Source organism: Lissotriton vulgaris, chromosome 3_1 (assembly GCF_964263255.1).
Source record: "Lissotriton vulgaris chromosome 3_1, aLisVul1.2, whole genome shotgun sequence".
In the NCBI taxonomy this organism is placed as follows: domain Eukaryota; kingdom Metazoa; phylum Chordata; class Amphibia; order Caudata; family Salamandridae; genus Lissotriton; species Lissotriton vulgaris.
The window spans coordinates 1324617302-1324644081 of NC_141689.1; the positions used below are offsets into that span (position 1 = coordinate 1324617302).

The 26780-nt window shown below is 46.0% G+C and overlaps 1 protein-coding gene across 3 annotated transcripts in view; it reads right to left on the minus strand.

The window, feature by feature from the left end:
• ERCC3 (ERCC excision repair 3, TFIIH core complex helicase subunit) overlaps nucleotides 1-26780 on the minus strand; it is a 1672020-nt gene that overhangs the window by 663563 nt on the left and 981677 nt on the right. For all 3 annotated transcript variants that reach the window (XM_086961802.1, XM_086961803.1, XM_086961804.1), the window contains one exon: nucleotides 7527-7729. In XM_086961802.1, the coding sequence (XP_086817928.1) occupies nucleotides 7527-7729 (203 nt within the window). The remainder of the gene's footprint in view (nucleotides 1-7526; nucleotides 7730-26780) is intronic.

The following is a 26780-nucleotide window of genomic DNA, read 5'->3' on the forward strand; positions in this document are numbered from 1 at the left end:
CCGGATCTGGATTTGGCTACGGAAGCATTGACCTTGGCAGATGACACACATGAGCAGGCATGCAATGTCCAAAAAACACCATCGCCACTGAGAGTGAGACAAATCCTTTGCAAGCCACGGCCACCCTTCTTTCCCAACCATCTGTAAAATGTGATGGCGCACAAACGGGTGATAATCCCGAGACACCAGATAACCAAGATAAGTTCTACTCTTTAACTGAAGAATCGGATATGTCAGACATTAGCATATCACTGTCGAGCGGAGAGGAAGGGAAGAGGTGGTATAGCAGTCACGACTGATTCACAAAGAGACAAGCCAAGCACCAAAAAACGCTTTCAAAAGAAATCCGGCCGAGGTCGACCTCTCAAAGAAAGCAACATGTCGGAGAAAGAGTGCATTGCGGAACTGAAGTGGGATTATAACAACACCTGCCTTACCTTATTGGAGGATACTGCTTTAGTCGCTGACCAGGCAAAAGGGGCAACATCTCAGCAAGTGGGCCACCTCTGGTGGATATCCTACAAACTATTAAAGGATTTCAAGAGGAAGTAAAGGCGGATAACCGCAGATCTAGACTAGCCTCAAAAAAGCTGCAAGGGGCGGTCAGAAAAGTTGGATGAACATGCTCAGACATTGCGGATCGAATGGTGTCGGTAGAAGGGAGGACAGAGCAACTAGAAAAGGATGTCGTTACACTCCAGGCGCAGCACGAGGAACACGAGGGAGCGGTAAAAGACTTAATGTGGAAGATGGAGGAACAAGAAAACCGGCAGAGACGCAATAACCTCCGCTTTCTTGGGATACCAGAAGGGGCGGAGAAAGATGATCCCAGGAAATTCATGATCACCTTACTTAAGGGGGCTCTTCCAGAGCTTCAGACTTGGGACTTAGATAGGGAAATCCAGCGAGCCCACAGATTCCCTCTGTTTCCATGGAAACGCTCAACTACATCACAGCACCCCCGGGCTATGCTGGTATTTTTTGGGAACTACTTACTCTGCCAAATGCTTTTGGACCTAGCAAGACTGACTAACAAGCGAACCTTTGAAGGGATATCTTTTTTCACCAGGCCTGATTTCGCACAAGCCACGGTGGAGCGCAGATGGCGACTCCGGCAACTGTTTGAGCTATTTCAGAAACTGGGCACGGAGGTCTATTTACAAAATCCTGCTAGGCTTAAAGTGGTACTCAAAGAAGTCATATGCAGCTTTATTTCAGAAATCCAAACACAAAAATATCTGGAGGAATTGTCTAGTCATAAATGAGATTGTAAAAAAGAAATTTTCCTCTGGATTGTGGAATGGGTCTGAGGCGACCTAGGGAGTCGTGAATGAAATCCACTATTAGAATGGTGGCTCAACTGAAAGTCTCCTTTACTAATATTTTCTTCTTTGCAAAAGAATAGGCACCCTATCAGGTGATGAGGGTGGGGGATTTCGCTACCAGAGATAAGGAAGACTGTGAGCTATAACAGACTTGATTTTTTTTCCTTCTTTTTTGGGGGGGGGGGGGAGGCGGGGAGCTCAGCGGGCTTGCGGGGCTGTGTACATTGGATGCCAAACTCCTGGCTCGGCCAGGTAACCTCAGAGGGTGGTTGGGGGTGGTAAGGGGTGGGAGGAGTAGGTCCAATAGGTTGCCGACAAGTCTGTTTAGTGACAACGCTGGTGCTTCACAGGTGCCAGTTAGGGAGTATGAATAGGAGTATAGCTCAAAGAGAAAATTGAAATGGGTTGGCTAAAGTTTTTATCAATTAATATATGCGGCTTAAACAATAGTAAGAACAGGCAAATGGTTGCTGCAGGGCTACAGACCCGGGAAGTGGAGGTGTCCCAAATGCACCTTTTGAATTCACTTGGGTATAGGCTGATTTGTGCTTCGACGCAAGGTGCAAGAGTCCAGGGGGTTGCTATTCTCGCCAAGGGAAGTGGGCTTATTTTCAATTGCTCTAAAGCAGACAAATAGGGCCGGTGGGCGATCACCGAGTGCCAGTATGGAAAGGGACGGAAATTAACGCTCTGTACTATTTATGGCTGTAACAGCGATGACCCGACTGTATTGGAGGTGGTTTCAAATGAACTTGTGTATTAGACTTTACCTCTTATGGTCTGCGGAAATTTCAATATTAATCTTCCGGTTAATTGGTCTTTAAATGATAACTGGCAATATACGGGTCGTAAACCCAAAGTATTTAGAGCATTGAGGGACTTTTGTAATGTACATGGGTTAGTGGATGGGTGGCAGACAAGTAACCCTAGCAATCCCCGGCTTCACATTTTTTTTCTAATCCACTTCTTACCCACGCAAGACTGGATTATGTTTTTATGTCAAATGCAATCAAAACTAAACGTAAGATGGAAAAAATCCTGTGCATTCTTTCAGATCACAACCCATTAATTTGCTCTCTAGAGATAGAAGATGATAGAGGCACTCTAACTCCCTGGTCTTTTGAGAAATCTCTACTTTTAGACAATGATTACTGTAGCCACATGAAGGAATGGATTCCGAATTTTTTAGCAGACAATTTGGGGAGCAAATCAGATGAGATTGTATGGGATGCACTGAAGGCAGGGATATGTGGGGAGACTCTACAATACTCCTTAAAGGCTAACAAACAGGCTAAGCTAGCTTTGTACCAGATGCAGAAAAAACTAAGGAATTCGGAGGAGGGGTTGGTGAGAGAGACAACGGGGGATACACCGGGAACAAAGGAGAGGATAGAGCACCTGCAGAGTCAAGTGGCAGTTGACAAAGCTAAAATTACGATTGTCTTTACCGATAAGGCTGTTAAAAAAATGCTCTCTCAAAAAGAAACAATTTATGAGATGAGTGAGCAGATTGGACACCAACTGGCTGTGCGTACAAAGCAACAGGCCAACTCAAATTTGATTCAGGAAATTCTTGACCCCCAGGGAAATCGCCTATCCGACCCAGAACAGATGAGACAGGCTTTCTGGCAGTTTTTTCAAGCCTTATACGAAGGAACCGGGGGGTGGGGGCCCGGCAAACTGTAAGGAATATTTAGAGAGTGTTACCTTAGAAAATGTTGAGGATGCTGATGTAAACTCTCTAGAGGTACCCCCAACAATAGATGATCTATCATCTACTATTAGAGGATTACTAAAGGGTAAAGCAACTGGGCTGGATTGCATCCCGTCAGAGTTTTATGCTGCTTTTTTTAACCAAATTAATCTTTTTCTTCACATTTTTGAAGGGGGAGAGCTACCAAAATCATGGTCCTGGGCAAAAATGGTTATCTTTCCAAAAAAGGGAAACCCCCAGAACAACTAGGCTCATATCAACCCATCACCCTTATTAACTCTGATTCTAAAATGTGTTCCAAAGTGCTGGCAAAGAAACTTGCGCCTATTCTACATAAAGTGGTGGCTCAGAGCCAACATGGCTGCATTCCTGGCAGATCAACTGTCAACCACATTCAACGGGTAACTGCCTTGTTTGACTCCACGGAGGTTACAGGAGACCCTATGACGCTGGTATTGCATTCGATAGGGTCTCCTGGCCTTTCCTGTGGGCTACCATGGCTAGACTAGGTATACGGGAGGGATATAATCAGGCAATTCAAAAACTATATGTGAACCCAAGGGCGGTAGTTATGGTGAATGGCAGCCTAACTGATGAATTGACGATTTTACGGGCAACACAGCAGGGCTGCCCTTGCTCACCACTGTTTTTCGCCATATATATAGATCCTTTCATCCGTAACCTAGAGGGGAATAACAAAATCAAACCCATAATTTCTCAAACTTAGATCACCAAAACACTTGCATATGCGGATGCCATTGCAATTGTAACAGCCGAACCTAATGCAGCTATCAGGGCCATTGAAGATGAGGCGTACCACTTTGGCTTGGTATCCGGTTACGCCCTTAATCAGGGTAAAACTCAGATTGTGCTGAACAAAAATAGCGCTATGGGGGATTCTCGAGTTACAGAACAAGCTACCTATTTGGGAGTCAGTATTACATCGGATCTGGATAAGCTGGTGGATATAAATGTGAAACCCTTGCTGCCAACCATGCAAAAAGATCTTCAACGCCAAGACAACTTGCACCTCTCTATCATCGGAAGAGTGAATGTTATAAAAATGATTTTCTTTCCTAAGATTTTATATCTCTTTAGGACAATATGCCAGTAATTCCCACCCGCTTGGTTTAAAGCATTAGAACACCGAGACGGGCATTGAAACTTCTCACACTATAGAAAGATAGAGGAGGACTAGCACTCTCTAATTTAAAAGCATACTATTGGGCCAAAGTGTTACTGTATAGCAGTGATTTGTTACAGAACACCCGAGGATCCGAGGGGAGGGAGCCACGCATACCTTCTATTTTTCAATTACTTATAGGGCAAGAGAATAGAGGGTACTTTTGGCGACACTTACATAATAGCTATCACAAGAAAGAAAAATGTAAAACATTACTTAGTAGTGAGACCGTAAAGAAAATGATGGGTTTAGGGAGATGTTCCCTTGGGAAATAATGTAGGTCTCCCAGGAATTTTTAAGGATACCTACATGACTAGATGGTTGGAGGCGGGGGTTGTACAAATTGGGTGTTTAGTCTCTCCTGAAGGGATACAGTCCTTTGAAGAGGTGAAAAACAAATTCGGTCTGGTTTGGCAAGATTTTTTCAAATACCTGCAAATAAGGGATTTCCTGTTGCATAAGGTTGGGGGAGGGGGGGGGGCTTAAAAGCAACAAACTAATTGAGGTCTTGCTTCACGATAAAAAAAATAAGATCGGAGGGATTTACACACTTATTAACCCCTTCCGTGCTCATGACTAGCTCAGCTCGTCATGCAGTACAGTGCTCCTGTGCTCATGACGAGCTGAGCTCGTCATGACCACATCCATTTTTATTATGGCCCAGCACAGGAGAGGAATAAGACCAGCAGCGATGGTGTTAATGCTTATTTTCCAGACGATATGGTAAAAATCTCTCTGAAATGGCAAGAGAGAGTGGGGGTATCGGATGCTGAATTTAATTATGCTTTTTCTATGTCACAAACTATTCTCCTATCAACCAAACTACTGGCTCAGTTTGATAAAACTAGTTTCTTTTTATATTATACCCCTGATAGGATAGCTAAGTGGGGGAGTGGGAAAAGCACATGTTGTCCTAGGTGCGGGTTATACAGCGCTGATGCTGTGCACATCTTTTCAACTTGTATAGGATTAAAATCTATTAAGCTAGAAATCGATACGTTTCTAACAACCATACTAGGAAACCCGGTAGTCTTAACTTGAACTTATATTCATAGCTATGGCGGTATTTAGATTGAGTATTGCCTCAGCATGGCTAGATGTGGATGCCCCGTCTTTTCGTCAATGGCTATCTAGATTCCGGGCAATCTCAAACATGGAACTTTCTATATATACGCGAAAGGGCAGGAGACGACGCAAAATAGACTTAAAAATCTGGTCCACCCTTCTGGAATGGTCCCAGCAACAAAACAAGGATTAAATATGAATTATTGTGTAAATTGTATCTCAAAACGCAAGTATTTATACGCAATGTGAGATGCTCTGTGCAAATTTCATAGTATTGTATTGTATATATTTCACGTTTCACGTTCTGTCTGACCGGTGGGGGGGGGGGGAGAAAAATTCTGTGGTATGAAAAAATTGAATAAAGATAATTAAAAAAAATTGCTTTTGGGTGACTTCAATATTCACTGGAACAACCCAGAAGCCACAACTGCACAGAACCTCTCCAACCCACTTGAAATAACCAACCTCAAACAACTTTGCAATGGACCAACACAAATCAAAGGAGCTACACTGGATAAGATCATCAAAAATGAGCTGGTCTCTCTGAGATCCATTTCTCCCATTGACTGGTTTGACCACCTCATACTATTTAATATTGACTCACGTCAGAAACCAACCAATAAGATCTGACAAACCAAAGCACTGGACCAGGAACATCAACTGAGTCCCTATAACCAAACTAGAATTCAGGAATCATGCCCACCTACAACGCCAGCATTCCAATATGACGGCCAATGATTTCACAGCCCACTTTAATTCCAATATGACAGAGTTGTTAGATCAAGTAGCTCCACTCAAACTCAATAATTTGAGATCTACCAAATCTAAATCCTGATTCAATGTAGATCTTAATAACGAAAGACGACAACTCAGACAATCGGAAAAGGCTTGGAGGCCAAATCCTTCGACTCTCCACCTAGCGCAACTTATGTCGAGCCGACAGGCATATAAAAAAACACATCTTTAGAGAAAAAGCCATGTTCTTTCGCAATCAACTAGACCAGGCAAAGAATAGACCTAGAGAACACTTCAACATTATAAAAAGTCAAACAAACGTCACAACCCCACAAGAAGTAATAGCCACCAAGAATCAATGCTAAGAAATCGCCAGCTTCTTCACAGAAAAAGTCACAAAAATTGAGCAATCCTTCATCCAAACCCCAAAGCCTCCCTCCCCCGCAACCTGCCACCTTTTAACCACTCCTGACCAAACCGATCAAAATCATACCATGGACAACCAGGCCTGCTTCTAACTGAAGAATGGCGCTAATTGGTAGAACTTCGAACTCATGTCAGAAATCAAAGTCTTCAATATATTTACCAGCTTAAAGCTCACTTCCCACACTTTGGAACCCCTCCCGTCCACAATAGTAAAAAAATCTCAACCACATCATCCGCACTTTCTGGATAAAAATCATCAACTCCTCTCTCGCATCGGGTTGCGTCCCAGACTCCCTACAACTAGGTCAAATCACCCTTATACTCAAGAAACCAGGGGCCGACCCCAACAAGCTTAACAACCTCAGACCTATCTCCAACCTTCCGTTCCTAGAAAAAACATTAGAGAAATGCGTTCTACAACAACTCAACAAACATATTGACAACTTCAACCTACTGGACACCTGTTTCAACCATCTGCGTTTTTCCCTCTGTCGATGTATACTTAAGTGTGATGTCTTTGATTACATATTTTACACATCCTCATGTCCTACGATGATGTGCAACTTTTTTTCCTTTGTGTATGTAAAGCGCTCAGATACCCCCGGGTCTAGCTAGCGCTATGTAAAACTTTATAAATAAATAAATAAATGTTTCAGACGTGGACAGACCGGTTTCGAGAAATGCAGTTTTAAAACCGTGAGCACAGAACACCACAGTGGCATTATCATTAGAAATGCAGAAACCCCAGTCCTCCTATTTCTCGATCATACACAAAAATGTAGTGCCCAGAACTGAAATATAAAAAGAGTGACAGCCAGGAAACATTTAATTCCCCTTTGTAGTTTTATGCTTTTTTTCTACTTAAATTCTAGAGAGAGATTGGAGAATATCTGGTTTAATCTGTCCCTCATGGAGCATTCATCCATGAAACTAACTTTAGAAAATCACTGGCAACACCAATGTTCCTTCTGTTCCAAGCGCGTTTACACACACGTCTTCCTTATAATTCGGCATCACTTGCTCGTTCGGTCGTATAATATACTCCAGGTGCAGATTTCTCTTGTTCTGTGTCACTTACTTGTTCAGCCTAATGGCGTATTCCTTCAACGCATAGACATTGTCGGCAAACACAATGATCTTGTCATTCCGACGTTCATGGAACTTAATCAGGAACTGGCATGCCCTAAACTTGTTTGGGTTCATGGTATATAGCAATATTCGCTTCTTCGTTTTAATAGCAACATATTCACGGTAAAACTCAGGAGACATTGGACACCAGACCTGGAAAAACAGAGCAAAAATAATTAACCAGTAGGCTAAAGCAACATCGGATAAAGACAAGTAAAATGTCCTACCAGTAAGTGTGTTCCGTTGAGAATGTAAGGTAAAACTCTATTTGGAATTAAACATAGGACTGTCATGTTTATATACCAAAACGATTTCCACCATATGGTGGAATAAGGAGACATTAACACGCATGTAGACGAATTCTAAGGCAAGTAAATGAAAGTCCGATTTAGCCTAGGAACATCATGGCCCTTGAGCAGAGAGCAAATTGAAGTAAAAATGATAACTAATTCAGAAAAACAATAAAACAAAAAATACTTGCAATCTGGGTCCAATAGCATAAGTGAGAATCCTGTTCAAGAACAGAAGTTGTACTCTTCAGTGCCGTTGAAGAATCACAAGACTGAAACAACACGCACTAGCTGCCATTTCCCATCTCCCACAACCATATAATGTAGCATTACTCCCTATGCAAAGGACATTATATATATATTTTTTTAAAGTATCATACAACTTGCAGAGACCTGGATCAGAGATGACAGTTTGGGGCTTGTGGTGAAGGTTTAAGTTCATTGGGGACTTTCGGTTCATTTACTCTCTATTTGTGGGTCACCACTGCCATCACCTGCGGAAACTGTAAAGTTTTGTTTTTTTATAACTTTTTATTTGGAAAATTCAACTCGTGGGTCATTACACATAGGGATTCACAGTTTTTACAGTGTTGCATCCACAGATTCTTATACAAATATACCTCTTACGATGTCATAGTACACAAGATGGTATCAATACATAAGTCATTAAGGCGTTAATGGTTCGTCAAGGGGAGGGAGTAAAGGAGGTTCACACAGGTTGCCGCGGTACTAATTTAATTTTGAACAAATTACCAATCATTTCCGGGGACAACCCCGGGCCACATAGACTGTCTTCTCTTGCAGCATGCACCAGTCCATGTCTTCCTTCCATGCACTGAGTGTTGGAGGTGTTTCCGCTCCCCATAGGCGTGCTATATTGTGTTTTGCAATTACCTGTCCAAGCGTCGCCCATATTCTGCCTTTTGTGGACAAGTCTGTGGGCTCCCAGATGTTCAAGAGGAACCTTTTAAATTCGGGTTGCAAGTCAACCCCCCCAGACAGTACGCATACAGTTGTGCACCCGCTTCCAGTAGGCTTGTATTAGAGTGCACTCCCATATTATGTGAAGGAACGTCTCCACCTCCCCACACTGTCTCCTACAAAGCCCGTCCTCACTCCGACCCATCAATACTAGTCGTGTACCAGAGATGTAAAATACGTTTTTTTACATGTGAGGGAGATAACCTTCTCTGGTAGATGGCCGTCAATCAGTCAGTCCTCTAGGGGGGAAGGACTCCGAGAGTGTCGTTCCGGGTGGAATATTAGCCTGGAATGAGTGCCTGATCTGTATGTATTGAAAGTATTCCGCTTGCGCTAAATCGTATGTTTGGTGTAGTGAGGCAAATGTCACCATACCATTGGGCCCCATAGGTATTTTATACAGGAGATCCCTATCAGGTCCCAGTTGCGAAACCCTTTTGTGTGAACCAGTGTACCCAGCTTTTCGGAGACCCAGAGTGGGGTAGCCAAAGTGAGTTTGTCAGCCCATCCCAGTTTATGGCTCACAATATGCCAGAGTTGGACAGAGTGCCTTGTAGGTCCTGTGAGGGGATATTGGTTAGGTTTAGAGTAGAGCACAGCCTCAAAGTTCCCCCTTAGGAGGAGCCACCTGTCCATCCCATAACCAGGATCATCCCCACCACTATACGTGCCCTGGTTTATGGCCGAAAGGTGTGCTGCCCAGTAGTATTTCCGAATGTCCGGAAGTGCTACACCCCCATCGTACCACCCCAGTGTAAGTTTCTGGAGTGATATGCGTGGTGTTCTGGCCCACAACAGGTCCCTTTGGATGGCATCAATACCTGCAAAGCACTTTTGTGGGACTAAATCTGGGTAGTTTTGGAGGGCATATAAAAAACGTGGTAGCACCATCATCTTGAAAAGAGCTGCTCGACCCAGTAGGGACAGCGGGAGCCTCTTCCAAATGGCGGTGTCCCTTTTTAACCTTTGTAGAGGTGGTAAGAGATTCCTCTCGTATTGAGTCGTCACATCCATGGAGATAAAGATTCCAAGGTACATGAACCCCTCTATGGCCATCTTGATCAGGCAATCTTGCGGTATGGAAGGGGGGGCGCCATGTAGGACGTATAGCATTGATTCACCCAGTTAATGCTGTAAACTGAGTTTCTCCCAAAACTAGTGAAAATGTCTAGAGCAACTCTAAGGAATTTGGAGGGGGAGGTGAGGTACAAGAGGAGGTCATCCGCATAAAGTGAAATCCGGTCCTCCCACCCATCTGCCCATCTGAGCCCCTGTAGTAAGAGGTCTTGTCGTATCCAGGCCGCGAGAGGCTCGAGGGAGAGGGCGAAAAGCAGAGGTGAGAGGGGGCAGCCCTGTTGCGTCCCTCTTTCCAGTGTGAAAATCTCTGATATCTTATTGTTCACCACCACCTGGGCTAAAGGCTCAGTGTAGAGGAGGAGCACCCACCCAATGTAATTGGGACCAAAGCAATCTTTTTGAGGACCGCCATCATATAGAAACTGTAAAGTTTAAGTTCCATTGAACAATTTACTTACTACTGAAATACAAATACCCAACGTGTTTACTGTCTGATGTTTTGTATACTTGATTCACACTGTATTGTCATACAAAACTGGTATGTAACGTAGAATGCCCACAAAACTGCAATAAAAGGTGTTAACAAATAAATAGGATGGCAGTGAAGTCATTGCATGAATTATGGATTTCACCTGGTTTTTGAGACTGCTATATCATTTAATCAGTACTTTTTGGTCGGAGTGCCAATATAGTTGAGTGCTAGCACCAAAATGCTGTGTGAAACCAGGTCACAGTCATATTATAGCTAGTTTGACACTACTCTGCAAGCAGTGCCATCTGACTGAAACTCAACCTTATGAGAGTCACTCTGGAGATGCAAGAAGTCAATAGACAAATAAGTCTTTGGTAATACCAAGTCGCCATTGTTTAGCCCCCAACCCTACATTGAAGTTAAATGGCAAACTGCAGGAAGCCGACACTTGTTGATTTTAGAAATGTTTGGCTCTGCGCTTTGAGTTCAGGAGGCTTTCCTAGTGTGCATACATTGTGAAAATTCAGGGCCCATGTTGCAAGGACTAGAAGTAGAGATCTTAGGGGGAGGAAAACAAACAAAAACCCAGTGAATTAATCAGAATGTTTACTAATATATCGATGTATAGCAATACCAGTTCCCTCACTGTCCAACGAATTGCAGGTGAGGCAATCCGGGTAGTCCTGAAACTGTCAGCCATTGGTATTAACAGACTCTGGAGGAAGGACTATTCCATTCTGAAGGATCACATTGTAAGAATTATAGTTCCTTGGAGCTCAACTGGGTAACGGATCACTGCAACTTCATTATTAGTCTTCACGTCAATGGATGTTACATTTTTTTTCTAATTTCTATAGGTTTGCTGGGAATTGTGAGCGCAAGTTTACCTGGGTAAGTAAATGTAACAGTCACTTCAGAAATAAGTAAAAAGGTTTGCCTGCTAAGTCCATGGCTCTGTGGAGATCATATGATGTGGAACGTGATCCCTGACCCCTTGTCCAATAGGGGCCAGGATGTCATTTCAGGCTACCTTAGGTTTGGGCAAAATAACCTATTTTAGTACACGCAATAACTGAGCTTTGTGGATTTTTTGTCATGATGTCACATCCCCATCATGAACACTGCACAGGAATTAGCACAGGTAGGGCATAATTTAGAAATAGCAACAAACTAGGTTTTTAAAGATGTGCACTCATGATTTGAAACACCCATTAGGAGGGCAGTTTTTTTCTCTCCTGAAGTGCAGTTATATTACCTAAAACACTTCAGAAAGCAGATAAAACACATTTCTTTAGGGAGGGACACCTTTCATCACTGCTATACTGGTCTCAGGGCCCAACAGAATGATACTCATCTCCACTCAACCTTCGATAAAGTAGTCACATCAACTTGCCCTATCCAGAATTATCATGTACTGGACTCCAGGCCTGGGCGTAGTTCTGCGAGTGGCGGAATGCAGTGCAAACTGCAATTTGTGCTGGTATTCCTGCTGCTCGGGTAGAAATTCTACCCGAGCGGTAGCTTGCACTCGCAAATTTACTGTTCGCGATAGCAAACTTACAGTTGCGATAGTGAGCGGGGAAAAAACTCCACTGTACATTGCAAAGCGGAGTTTTCTGCACGGCGCGAGCTCTGCGGAGTGAAGAAAACTCTGCAAACTCCTCGAACGGAGCGAAGTTCACCGCCCAGGCCTACTGGACTCTTGCTCCCCAGCTAGTTTTGACAGTAATCAGAGGATCCAATGTCCCCATGTACAAGAAAATATCATAGCTCCAGTGAGACCTGGTGACAGCTGGGGCTGTGCAACTGTTGTGGATAGTCCTAGGTACATTTAAATGTGTCCTGATGGGAAGCTGCCCTTTAGGCTGAGCACCAGTATGTCCCACGTAACAGCAATACTTTGCTAGCAGAAAACTGGGGAAGCACTATTAACATGAAGTTGTTACAGGGCGTACAATAAGAAAATGTTGGTGTGTAGCACAAAAGCATTTCTTTTGCTAATTCTTGGGCCACACATACACTTGGCACACCTCATTAGTGTTTTTCACCTAAGAAGAAAGTCAAAAATTCTAAGGGCTTAGAGCAAAAGATCACTACAATGTCAAATCTAAAGATACTTTTTTTAAAAACCATATCGCATCAATTGGACCAAATGTTTCAATGCTCTGTAGTTTTCTTATATTTTATTTGAATTTGTCATAGCAGAAGGGTGTAAATTAAGGAGTAAGTACTTTAGGATAATGTCGCTCAAGAGTAGTAATCTGGTGCCTTTTTCACAAAATTCAGTTTCAATGGGGAAACAAAGACTAGCTCCTGGCAGTGATGACACAAAGCAGGAGGCTTCCCTTAGAGAAAAGCAAAAAAGAAGTTACTTACCTGTACACTGTGGTTCTCCAGTATTGATATATTTTATAGATTCACATGCTTGAATCTTCCCCGTGGTCATGGTGAGAGTCCCACAGTAACATAACAAGCACTGGCGTTGCCAATAGGTCTCGCAGTAGGAAAGTTTGAGCTATTACAATTGCAAATAACAATGCCTTTTATTTTTATTTTCATTTTAAAAACATAAAGGGCTTTGTCATTTACAAAACCTATAGCTCCAACTTTCCTACTGCGAACAGGTCATGCCTTTAAGTTAAAGCCATTTGCTTTGCTAATGGTATTGTATTATAGCTATGTATTACTGAGTGTATGTATGTGATATGTCGTTATTTTATGTTGTCAGAATTGTATGTGTTACCTATGTGTTTTGATTTGCAGTGGCCTTTGGGACCTTATACGTGTTTAGCAATGCACTTTCCAGCATAAGTAACTAAATAAATACATACAAAAGATACGCAGGATCTGACCTTGTGTAATGTAATAGGTGCTTATGCAAAACACTCCAATGCGTTTAGCCACATTTGCTGTTGAGGACACTGCATAAATAAGAAACATGGCAAAAGAAAGATGCTGCAATTGAGGAACACATCCAAAGGGCAGCTTAGCATAAAGCCCCACTACTTCCAGACCACAAAATTAACAACAGACTGCGAAAGGGCGTAGACAGTGATAGACATATCGGGGAAAAAAATAGTCAAGGCTGGATGCTTGTTTAATGGGCATTGATAAGTGAAATCCTGCAGCCACAGGTGTTTTTATTTTACTGCCCTTTTAGCCATTGTAAGATTACCTTTCTTTCTTTCTTTTCTTTATAAAGTTTTATATAGCGCGAACAAGATCCCGGAGGATATCAGAGCGCTTTACAAAGGAAGGAAGGAAGGGACATAAATCCAATATCGCCAACAGGAAAATATTACACAACAGGAATACTTGCATAAGTCCCAGACAAATAATCACAAAAATTCCCACACAAATAAATCAAGGAGAGTTGTACCATAAACGGATAAGTAGCAGACTACGGGGGGCGGTACACAATGCAGAAAAGAAGAGCATAGATCCAATATCGATATTAAGTAGGAATACACAACAGGAATATTCGTTTGTTTCCCCAAACAGGATAAACAAGGAGAGTAATACAATAAGCATGAATATACCGGGCTACGAAGGGGGGTGGGGGGACAACACAATGCAGTAAAGAAGAGCAGCATCATATGAAGGTACAATGGTTGTAAGAAAATGATTTCAAGCAAGTGATCCTGGCTCATGTTAAGGTAAAAATGTGTTCACTAAGAATCTTTTGGCTTCCAGTTTTAAAGCAGTCGTTGAGGAGATTCTGCGTACTTCCGGTGGAAGAAAGTTCCAAATCCTTGGGGCAGCGTCGGAGAAGGCTCAGAGACCGGTTCTCTTTTTGCTAAGGATGGGTGGTTTCAGGAGGAGAGTGATAGAGCTTCTTGAGGCTCTCCCACTGCAGGATAATTCAAGCTTTTGCGCTAGGTACCTGTGAGTTTTTAAATGCACAGCTTTGTGCGCCGGAACGGCAATCTTTAACTGAATTCGAGCTTCATAGGGCAACCATTTAAGAGATTTTAGGATTGGGGCTATGTGCTCACTTCGTTTGGTACCAGTGGCCAGTCTGGCCACAGCTTTCAGTGATGCCCTTAGGGGAGCCAGAGTGTATTTGGGAAGACCACAGAGCGTAGCGCTGCCGAAGTCCAGTCTCGGCAGGACCAGTACTTGTACCACCTGCTTGAAGTTCTTTTGTGGAAGGAATGGCTTAAGGTTTCTGAGTGTCGTCATCAAGAGATTACCTCCCTTACACACACATTGATAATATGATTTTTCATATTCAGGTGTTTGTCCTGGGTGATGTGAGAAGTTGGCCTGGTATATGATGTTCACTATTCTAGTGAGCACCTTGCACCAGTCCAAACAACCCTTATGGTGATGGTTGTAAAGTCAACCTTATAGACCAGGGTAGCATGGACAAAGCAGTCTTAGGCTAAACTCAAGAGGGCATGTGAAGCCAGCTGTTTTACCATAAGCAATCCCTTTAATACCAAATTAAAGGACACCACACAGGATATATATTCAAAATATTTATGTATTTATTTCTAAACAAACCCCTGAACTCTTTATGAGCACAGAAGCACAAGCGCAAAACAAGTAACTTAATAGAATATACAAAAGTTGCACAAATATGGATAGGCCGGGGTGGCCCGCTAAACCATATACTAAGAAAGTGGTATAAGTACCACGTCACGAACAATGGTAAGGCCTAGGGACTTGGGAATCGCTGGGGCTACACTGGACTAACAATAGTTAGGGAGCAGGAGGCCCACGGGAAGCGTGTGCAGCGTCTAAAGGCACACGCGTTCACACATAGAAGTCAATGGGTGCGTAAAAGTTACAAAGTTAAAGGTTTAAGAGTCTTCCGACTGGAATAGAAGCTAACCACTTGAAACTAGGACACTAGGGGTGTAAACCTCTACAGGAGCACCGTAGTACTCGCGTTACCTAACCCACAGGAAGGGGGTGCATAGGTCCCAAAGTGTGTCAGGTTTCGTCGTGGAGATCTATAGAGCCCTGGAGATAAGATGCTGCAGGCGGCCAGAAGAGAAGAGTACGAGTGGATCCAAGGGTGGATCGAAGATGTAGAGGACCTGAAAGCAGAGGGGACAGAGACTGGGTCACTAGCCAGTGACCAAGAAGGAACCAGGCGATGTCGGGAAGCGATCAGGTGCTGATGGGAAGCTTGTCTCTGCAGCCACGTGGACCAGGAGGCGTCGACGACGACTAGGAGTCAGGCACGGACTGTCCCACGAAGGCTCTCACTGTCGGCGGTGTCGGCTTCAGGATTGGAGTCAACAAGCCTTGGCAAAGTCAACCCACGCAGGATACGATGTAGGCTTCTTACTCAGACCAGCAAGGTTTGAGGGGCTGCTTCTTTTGAGGGAAGCAAGGGCCAGTCTGGAGCAACCAGACCAGCGGTGAAAATTCAAAGTATCGTCGCCAAGATGGCCACTAGCCAACGGGCAAGTGACAGGGCAGACGCGTCAAGCAGGAAAATGCAAAAGGGCCCCACGCAGAACTCGTGGAGGGTGCAGGGCTGATCTTTGGTGCAAATGCAGCTCGGGGCTGGGGCTTCTCAATCCCCAATGCACAGCTTCGAGGAGGCCTCGGGGGCTGCACAGTTAGCAGGTCGCAGACTTTTCAAGATGGCCGGTCCCACGTATCTCGTCGCCTCCACGGGTCTCAGCTTTGCAGGGACAGTGGATCAGGCTGTTGGATGTCTGGGAATCCACTTCTTGTCAGGCTCTGGGCTCGAGCTCTGGCGGAAGGCGGCGGCAAAGGAAGTCGTCAATCGCTGGATGGGGCCTGCTTGTGCAGGGTGGTCACTCCTTGACCACAAGGGAGATTCTTCAGTCGTCTTCTTCAAGTAGATCGTTGAAAGGCCAGAGTTTCGTTTCAGAGTTTCAGTCAGGATTAATCTAAAGTCCCTAGACTCAGCTCCTACCTATATACCAATCTTAGGGGCTGGATTATCTGCTAGGTCCCTCCTATGGGTAGGACCAGGGAAGGGGGTGGTTACACCCCATTCCCATTGTCTAGTTTCGCGCCAGAGCTGGGGCTGGAGAGCCCCAGCACCGGTTTGAACTGGCCTATGCATGGGACACCTTGTGTGCCCCAGGCAGTGTCTCAATCCTTTCAGCCCTCCCTGTCCCAATACACAAAGTCCTGTCTGGGGTGGTGCTAGCACCTCTCAAGGCAGGAAACCTATTGTCCAAGCCTCCCTCGCTGGAAGGACTCCCAGCAGCAGGAGGTCAGACTTGTGTCTGTGGCAGCAGCATCCATATTGTGATGCTGAGGCTCTGGTTAACTTTAACAGGGAATAGTGGGAACAACATGTCTTTTCCCTCTAGAAGGGTGGAATGCTTCCCCCGTCGCCAGAACTGGCGAGGGGGTAGTATTCCAAATCGTATGACACCTTACTCGACATGTTTTTATAAAGCCAAACCATAGTTAACATCTGACCGCGAGGTACATAATGCACTTAAGAGTATATGGTATGGCAATATCCTAGAACAGCTATAAGGACATGGTTCCGAAAGCTGCAGACAGGCTCAGCTCATGCTAGAGCACCATCTCACATAAAACCAAGCACTCTGCCTCCAGGATTGTTAACCACATGGCTGCTGGGCGTTTTCCCGTCCTGTGCTGCAATTTGTTGTTTTACTTTATTTCATGACGAGCTCAGCTCGTCATCAGCACAGCTCAACTGTGCATCATGACGAGCTGAGCTCGTCATCAGCATCGAAAGGGTTAAGGCCTGCCATAGGAGTGACTTATAGGTGTAGATGTGTCTAGATATAAGGTTAGATATAGGTATACTATATCTAAGCAAGGGGTGATTACACCACCTTGCCCCAGCTGAGTGATCAGCCAGTTGTGTCAATTTGAATGGCCAGCCAGGGGTGGCAAAATATATGCTGCAGCCCCTGGTAGGCCTTGAATGCACCTATGCCCTGTGTACCTATAGTACACTGTACAGGGGCTCATAAGGTGATCCAGTGTACAGTGGGTATTGTACCTAGGGTACATGGAGCCAATTTTAAAGAGAGAGCAGATAGTTGGCCTGGGATCCTGCTAATCTGGGCCCCAGGCTATGTCGAAAACCAGCTAAACACTAGGCAAAAAAATCTGGGGTAACCATAGTCAGGTATCCACCTTCCTACAGGTGATTCCGAGAGATTTGGCTGTGTCTATGATGAGGGGGTGCAATTGAAGGCAGTGAGGTGATTCAGCTAAGGGTCTAGCTTGGGGATGTGGTTAGGGGGAGAAATGAAAAGGAATTCAGTATTGGAAGTCTTGAGCAGTAGATGGTTCTCCGTTACCCAATTTTATGTATTAATTATGGTAGTGTTGAGTGAGATGATGTTGTCCTGGGATGACATTTTCAAATAAAGTTGTTTGTCATCCGCGTACATATGGAAGAGAATGTTCGTGGAATTTAGAGTATTAGCTAGTGGTTGCAAGAAAAGGTTGAAGAGGATAGGAGATAGGGTAGACCATTGAGGGACACCCATGAGTACTGGAGAGGGAGTGGTTTGCCTTGATTCTTTGTGATCTGTAGTGAAGGAAGGACGAGAAGCATTGTAACACCCGACCTGAGAAACCCATCCTGTTCTTCAGAATGGAGGTTGTTGTGATTAACCGTGTCGAAACCGGAAGAAAGGTCAAGGAGTATTGGGAGGCAGGAATCATTTTGGTCAAGCATTTTTAAGATGTCATCCATAACGTGCGTGAGGGCCGATTTGGTACTGTGTCCCTTCCGGAAGCCGGATTGATGTTGGTCTAGGAGTTGGAAATTCTCTATGTGAGCACAGAGTTGGGATTGTATGCATTTTTCAAGTCTTCGGCTAATTTGGGGATGTTGGAGATAGGGCGGAAATTATGGAGGTCAGTTTTATCTGCGTTAGTTTTTTTAGTATGGGTGATACCTGCGCTGCTTTTAGGAAGTCTGGGATTGTGCCTTGTGAAAGAGAAGCGTTTACAATCCTTGTCCAGGTGGGGATAAGTACATACTTGATTTCTTTGGGGTGGCCATGGCAGGGGGTCACTGAAGCGGTTAGATGGATTGCTGTTCAGAATAATCTTGTTGATGTAATTTTCACTGAATGGGGTAAAAGTGCTCCATGTCGCATTGTTCTTGGTGTTCAAGCTACGCTTTTCTGAGAGGTCAGGGGGAGGTGCGGACCAGGAGGATGGCAATAGAGCCTTCTTAGTAGAGAGTTCAATGGTGATGACCCTTGATTTCTCAGTGAAGAACGTAGCAAGATCATCACAAGAAGGTGGGCTGCCTCTGGAGTCTTCAGTGATTGTTGCTTGACCAACTCGAAAAGTTTCTTGGGGCGGTTTGCCACTTGATCAAGTTGGTGTCTGAAGTAGTCTGTGTGAGAAGTTGGCTTGATATATGATGTCTCCAGTTCTGGGGGCACCTTGTATCAGTCCAAACAATCCCTTATGATGATGGTTGTAAGTCAACCTTATAGACAAGCTATCCTAAGAGTAGCATGGATGTGAGAAGTTGGCCTGATATGTAGTGTTTCCAATTCTGGAACCACTGGGTATCAGTCCAAGCAAACCCCAAAGATGTCAGGTTGTAAGTCAACCTTGTTAGACAAGCTATCCTAGTGGTAGCATGGACTAAGCAGCCTTAAAGGCTTAACTTAAGAGGTCGTGTTAAGCGAGCTGTTTTACCACATACAATCCTGTAATCAAATGAAAGGACACCACACAAGTATATATTGTAAAAATATATGTATTTATTTCTAAATTACTCCCCAGTACTCTTTATGAGGAAAGGGGCACAAGCGTTAAATCAAAAGCACTGTTAAACATATAAAGTTGCACAATTATGGATGAGGGCGGGTGGCCACTCAGACCATATACTAAAAAAGTGGTATAAGTAACACTTCTCGAACAATGGTTAGGCCTAGGGCCTAGAGATTCGCTGGGAGCAGTCAGGACTAGCAATGATGAAGTCGGGAGTAGCCCACAGGAGACGGATGCAGCACGGAAAGTGCGGCGCGCACCAATGCACTGTCAATGGTGCGTAAAAGTCAGTTAAAGTGAATTAAAAGATACTTCCGCTGAACCTAGGAACACAAAACTTTAGACACAGACCCTAGAGGTGTGTACCAGTGTAAAGACACCGGCGTTGCAAAGTTACCTCACCCACAGGCCGTGGGTGCACAGGGTCGAAGTGGCGTCGGGTTCTGACACGCAGGTTCTTGGTGCTTGGAGCTGTTGCAGCTGCAGGCGCTGTGAAGCAGAAGTGTCCGGTGCGATCCAAGGGTGGATCGAAGTAGAAAAGTACCTGAAAGCAGAGGGGACAGAGTCTGGGTCACTCAGCAGTGACCAGGGTGGAACCAGGACGGAACCAGGCAATGTCGGGCGCAATCAGGCGGTTGTCGATAGGCTTCTCTCCGCTGTCACGTGGGCTCTGGGGCATCTGCGACGTCCAGGAGCAGGTCACGATCTGTCCCACGTAGGCTCTCGCCGTCAGCACCGTCGGCTTCAAGATTGCAGCAAACAGCACTTGGCAAAAGCAATCCACGCGGAACCGGGAGATTGCTTATCACTCGAACCAGGAGGGTCAGAGTGGGGGCTCCTTTTCACAGGAGCTGGTGCAGATCTGGAGCAACCAGAAAAGCAAGTCGTATTTCAAGTTTCGTCGGCACAGGGGCCACAAGCCAGCTGGCAAGTGACCGGGCCAACGCGTCGAGCACACACAGGCAGAAGGGCCCCACGCAGCACTCGTCGAGGGTGGAGGGGTGAGCTTTGGTGCAAGTGGAGCTCGGGGCTGGGGCTTCTCAAACCCCGGTGTACAGCTTCGAGGGTCACTCGTGGGCTGCACGGTCAGCGTCTCGTGGCCTTTTCAAGATGGCGTGCCCCACGCTTCCGGTCGCCTCCACGGGTCTCAGCTCTGCAGGGACTGTGGATCGGGCAGGTAGAAGGCAGGCAAGCTTGATCTCGTCGATCTCTGTCGCTCGAGTTCCGGCGGGAACTGCAACAAAGCAAGGGTCGAGGGCTGGATGGTACCTGTTTGCACAGGGTGGTCACTCCTTGACCACAAGGGAGATTCTTCAGTCTTCTAACGTCGTGTAGAAAGTCGAAGGGTCCAGATTTCGTTTCTTATGTTTCTTCAGGATGATCTGAGTTCCATTGGGACTGCTCCCCCTCTTATTCGAATCTAGGGGGTTGGACATCCTGCTAGGTCCCCTCCTATGGGTGGGACCCAGGAAGGGGGTGGTTACACCCCTCTCCTTTGATCCTGGCCGCGCTGGGACAGGGGCTGGGAGGCCCCAGAACCGGTTTGGCCGGATCCTGCCAGGGGCAGCCTTGTGCTCCCCAGGCAGTGTCTGGTTTCTTTGAAACCTCCCTACTCCAATCCACTATCTCCTGTCTGGGGTGGTTTGACACCGCCCTGTGACAGGAAACTCTTTGTCCAGGCCTCCTCTGCCGAGTTTCGGTCAGCAGCAGGAGGCCAGACCCGTGTCTGTGGCAGGGGCATCCATTTTGTGGATCTGAGGCTCATTTTAAATCAACCGCGTTTCAGTAAAGTAACATGTCTTCTCCCTCTAGAAGGGTGGAATGCTACCCCCGTCGCCAGAACTGGCGAGGGGGTAGTATTCCAATTCGTATGACACCTTACACGACATGTTTTGATAAAGCCAAACCAAAGTTGCTATATAACCGCGAGGATTATAAGGCGCTTAAGAGTATATGGTATGGCATTATCCCGGATCAGCTTAGGGAGTTGTTCCCGACAGCTGCAGACAGGCTCAGCTCATGCCAGAGCTCCATCTCACATAAAACCACGCACTCTGCCTCCAGGATTGATGAGGCCTTCCATAGGAGTGGCTTACAGGCTATATATGTGTCCAGATATAGGTTTAGATATAGGTATACTATATCTAAGCAAGGGGTGATTACACCCACTTGCCCCAGCTGAGTGATCAGCCAGTTGTGTCAATTTAGATAGCCAGCCAGGGGTGGCAAAAGATATGCTGCAGCCCCTGGTAGGCCTTGGATGCACCTAGGCCCTGGGCACCTATAGTGCTCTGTACAGGGGCTGATAAGGTGACCCAAGCCAATCTAGTTATGCACCTAGGGTACATGGAATCCATTTTACAGAGAGAGCAGATAGCCTGGGGCCCTGATTAGCAGGGAACCAGGCCAACTAAGTCGAAAACCAGCTAAACACAGGGCAAAAAATCTGGGGTAACCATAGTCAGGTAGCCACCTTCCTACAATGGACTAAGCAGCCTTAAAGGCTTAACTCAAGAGGGCATGTGAAGCCAGCTGTTTTACCAATCACAATCCTGTAATATCAAATGAAAGGACACCACACAAGTTATATATTATAAAAATATATGAATTTATTACTAGAATAATCCTCTATACTCTTTATGAGTCTAGAAGCACAAGCGTTTAAACAAAAGCACAGTAAAACATATGAAAGTTGCACAATTATGGATGAGGCCCAGGGGCCACTCAAACCATAAACTAAAATAGTGGTATAAGTATCACTAATCGAACAGTGGTCAGGCCTAGGGCATCGCTGGGACTAATCGGGACTAGCAATGCTGAAGTCGGGAAAAGCCCGCGGGGATCGGGGGCAGCGCTGAAAGCACACACATGCACCAATGCAAAGTCAATGGCGCGTAAAAGTTACAAAGTTACTGTTAAAGGAGTCTTCCTACTGGACTAGAATGACCAAACTTTAGACTTAGACACTAGAGGTGTATACCAATGCAGGAGCACCGGCGTTCACGAGTTACCTCACCCACAGGAAGCGGGTGCATAGGTGCCAAAGTGTGTTGGGTTTCATCACGCAGTCTGATGGTGCCTGGAGATGAAGATGCTGCAGGCGTCCAGAAGAGAAGTGTCCGGTTTGATCCAAGGGTGGATCGAAGCTGTAGAGATCCTGAAAGCAAAGGGGACAGAGTCTGGGTCACTCAGCAGTGACCAGGGCGGAACCAGGAAGGAACCAGGTAATGTCGGGCGCAATCAGGTGGTTGTCGTGAAGCTTGTCTCCGCTGCCACGTGGACTCTGGGGCACCGAGGATGTCCAGGAGTGGACCATGAGCTGTCCCACGAAGGCTCTTGCTGTCGGCGGTGTCGGCTTCCGGATTGGAGTAAACAAACCTTGGCAAGCGCAACCCACGCAGGATTCGGAGATCGCTTCTTACTCGGACCAGCAAGGTCAGAGCGGGTGCTCCTTTTCAGGGGAGCGAGGGCCAGAACAGAGAAACTGGACTGGCAGAGCAAATTCAATGGTTCGTCGGTACTGGGGCCACTAGCCAACGGGCAAGCGACCGGACCAACGCGTTCAGCAGGAAAATGCAAAAGGGCCCCACGCAGCACTCGTCGAGTGTGGAGGGGTGAGCTTCGGTGCAAAAGCTGCTCAGGGCTGGGGCTTCCCAAACACCAATGCACAACGTCTAGGGAGCCTCGGGAGCTGCACGGTCAGCACTTCGTGGTTTTTCCAAGATGGCCGACCCCACGCTTCAGGTCGCCTCCATGGGTCTCAGATTCCCTGGGACTGTGGATCAGGCTGTTGGAAGGCAGGAACGCTGGGTCTTGTCGATCTCTGTCGCTCGAGTTCCGGCGGGAACTGCAACAAAGCAAACGGTGACGCGCTGGATGGTGCCTGTTTGCACAGGGTGGTCACTCCTTGACCAGAAGGGAGATTCTTCAGTCTTCTACGTCGAGTAGGATGTTGAAGGGTCCAGAGTTTCGTTTCATAAGTTTCAGTCAGGATAATCTGATGTGCGCTGGCACTGCTCCCACTCTTATACCAAATCTGTGGGTTGGATTACCTGCTAGGTCCCTCCTATGGGTGGGACCCAGGAAGGGGGTGGTTACACCCCTTTCCCTTTGTCCAGGGTTGCGCTGGGACTGGGGCTGGAGTGCCCCAGAACCGGTTTGACTGGAATTTGCCCGGGGACACCTTGTGCGCCCCAGGCAGTGTCTAGTTTCTTTCAGCCCTCCTTGCTCAAATCCACTATCTCCTGTCTGGGGTGGTGTAGCACCTCCCCGCGACAGGAAACCCTTTGTCCAGGCCTCCTCTGCCAAGTTTCGGTCAGCAGTAGGAGGTCAGACTTGTATTGGGGCAGCAGCATCCATTTTGTGATGCTGAGGCTCTGGTTAGGATTAACCGCGTTTTCAGTAAAGTAACAGGTCTTCTCCCTCTAGAAGGGTGGAATGCTACCCCCGTCGCCAGGATTGGTGAGGGGGTAGTATTCCAAAGCGTATGACACCAAACATGACATGTTTTGATAAAGCCAAACCAAAGTTAGCACATAACCGCGAGGATTATAATGCACTTAAGAGTATATGGTATGGCATTATCCCGGAACAGCTAAGGGAGTTGGTCCCGACAGCTGCAGACAGGCTCAGCTCATGCTAGAGCACCATCTCACATAAAACCAAGCACTCTGCCTCCAGGATTGTTAAGGCCTGTCATAGGAGTGACTTATAGGTATATATGTGTCCAGATATAGGTTTTAGATATAGGTATACTATATCTAAGCAAGGGGTGATTACACCACCTTGCCCCATCTGAGTGATCAGCCAGTTGTGTCGATTTAAGTACCAGCAAGGGGTGGCAAAAGATATGCTGCAGCCCCTGGTAGGCCTTGAATGCACCTATGCCCTGAGCACCTAAAGTGCATGGTACAGGGGCTGACAAAGTGTCCAGTTCCAATTGGGTTATGTACCTATAGTACATGTATAAGAATTTAGAGAGAGAACAGCAGGCCGTGGGTCTGATTAGCAGGCCCACAGCCACATTAAGTCGAAAACCAGTGAAGCAAAAAGCAAAAATTGGGGTGACCATAGGATAGCAGACCCTACTCTCCTACAGTCTGCCTTAGCGTTCTTGATTTGTTTGCTGTAAAAGCTTCTAACATCTCTAAGGAGTTTTAGTTGTTCCAAGGAGGGATTGGATGTCCAGGAACTTTCAGCTGCCCTAAGGTTGCGGCGCTCCATGTTTAAATTGTCGTTGTACCATGGTTTGGATATTTTTGTTGAGGTATTTATTTATTGGAAATTGTCGAGTTGTAGGAGTCAGTGACTAACTGAACATCGATAAAGTCTGCTTGGGAGGAGAGGGCAGATTTACAGTGGGCTGCTAGATCATCTGAGTTTATTGATCTGAGGTCCCTGTTCCAGATCTTTGATTTAGTTGGTTGAGCCTTCCTTATATAAAACAGGATGTAGTGGTGATTGGACCAATCGCAAGGGGTAATGGTATCCAATGTGAAGGTCTGCCCTTTCGAGATAATGAGGTCTAGAGGTTCTCCCTTATTTTGAGTTGGTTGGTCATAGTGCTGAATCAGTTCTTGATTAATCAAAAATGCTTTAAGGCAAGTTACTGCTTGGTCATTGGGGTTATACCAGTGAAAGTTGAAATCACCAAGGAAGATTTGGAGCACGGCTGAGTCTACATTGCCAGAGACGACTTCCATTAGTTGCTCGATGAAGGGGAGGTTGTCTCCTGGAGGTGATAAAAAGTGTGCACACCGGCAGAGTATTACTTGAGATGTTGAGACAAAGGTATTCAAAGGAGGAGGGCGAGGAGGACTCTAAGTGAGAAATCAAGAGTGTGTTCCTATGAATACACGCTAGGTCAGCCCCCAGCTTCCGAGCTCTGTCTAGCCTAATTATGTCATGAGTAGGAGGTACTAGCAGGTATAGGAAGGGGTGGAGCCAGGATTTAGCCAAGTTTTAGTGAGGATGATAATGTCTAAATCATTGTGTTGGATGAGGTCGAAGATGTTGGTGGCGTGTTTATTGGCTGACCTACAGTCCAGTAATACACATTTAAGATGTGATGGATTAGTGTGGGAGGAGACTGGGTGACGTTCACTCTCTTGAGGTTGCCTTTATTGATGACTCTAGGATTGTGAGGAGGTTCTCTGTACGGGTTGGAATGGATGGTTTGTATTTTGCTCGTCTGGATCATGTTGGAATTGGACCTAGTAGAGTGAAAATTGTGAAACTTATTGAGATCATTGGGTGCCAGGTAGGTCTCAAATCTTCTGGGGCAGGAGGGCGCGTTAGCTAAGGGAATGGTTTGCAAGACAGGGGGGGGCTAAAAACTGGCCCATGCATTCACTCACACTAGGGGAATCTCTGGACAAGTTTGTAGAGGTGAGGAAGGAGCTGATCGCAGGGAAAAGATCATTTGAGAGAGCTTTCAGGTCATGTAGCTCAGTAGTGAGAAGGTGCAGCTGGAGAGATATATCGTCTAAGCGCGTAACCAAGTCTGAAAGGGGTAAAGTGTGTGTTGGGCAAGCGAGCGAGGGAAGGGAGCCTAGGTGTAAGCCCTTGGGGTCGAAGGTGATGGAGAGTGGCTCCTGGGGAGGGAGTTGATCAATTGGGACTAGCGGACTTCCATGAACTTTTGATATCAAGGTTGGATAAGTAGCGAGGGTGATATGACATTGAGCTGAGGGTCAGATACGGTCAAGACAGGAAAGAGTGGGTTTGACCGATCATGGTCAGTGGGGGGGGGGGGGGGGCAGTTACCCACTCACCAACAGAGTAGGAGGCATGAGGAGATGGATGAAGGAAGAGGAATCAGTCGTTGAAGGTGATGATAGTAGGTTGCATAGAAATCTCTCCGAGTGAGGAACCAATATAATCGGATTGGCTGGCTGAGTGACAGGTGAACCCGGAATGTCTCACAATCTGAGTCAAGAATTTAGAGGGTTGGAACACGTCAACAGAGGCTAACGCTGCTCTGTAATCATCTAAAGGTGAAGAGTAATTTAGAGATAGTGAGGGCCTACCCAGAGTGGTGGGGGAAGGACTAGTGGTGACCTGAGAGAAGGACGGGTGAGAGTGGGTGACATTGGGTTCTGTCGAAACCGCGATTATGAGTAAATGGAAGATAATGGCTATCTTAATTAGATTGACATTGGAGGCTTGGATTAGAATAATCCCATTGTCATAGAAGGTGATGGTGGCATTGGCGTTGAGCATGGACGAGGGCGCTGTAGTAAGTTTGACCATGAGGTGTTTTTCTGGTGCTCGATATTCGGAGCATCGAGTAGAGCCCATTTTTAATTTCAATGCCCAGCCGAGCAGGGGCCAGGGAGGGGAGGTATCACACCACAATCTCGAGTGATCAGAAGACAAAATGGATGACCAATATCACCAACACTGACCAGCACAAACAAAATGGGCGTCCCTCCATGTCGACAAGCAAAGCCAGGGTGCCGTGTGGTGCATCCCTAGAAACTCTCAAGCCCTGCACTCGTCTCCTCAAACCTGGCAGTAGGGAGCAAACCGGCTCACAAGAGGTTCCAGCTTGTCAGCGCCCATAGAACACACCAGGTGTGTCAGCCATGATGAGGTTAGGCATCTGCCCAACAACAATTTATTTTAAAAGCCCGCAAAAAAACAAAAATACAAAATGGGTTCCATC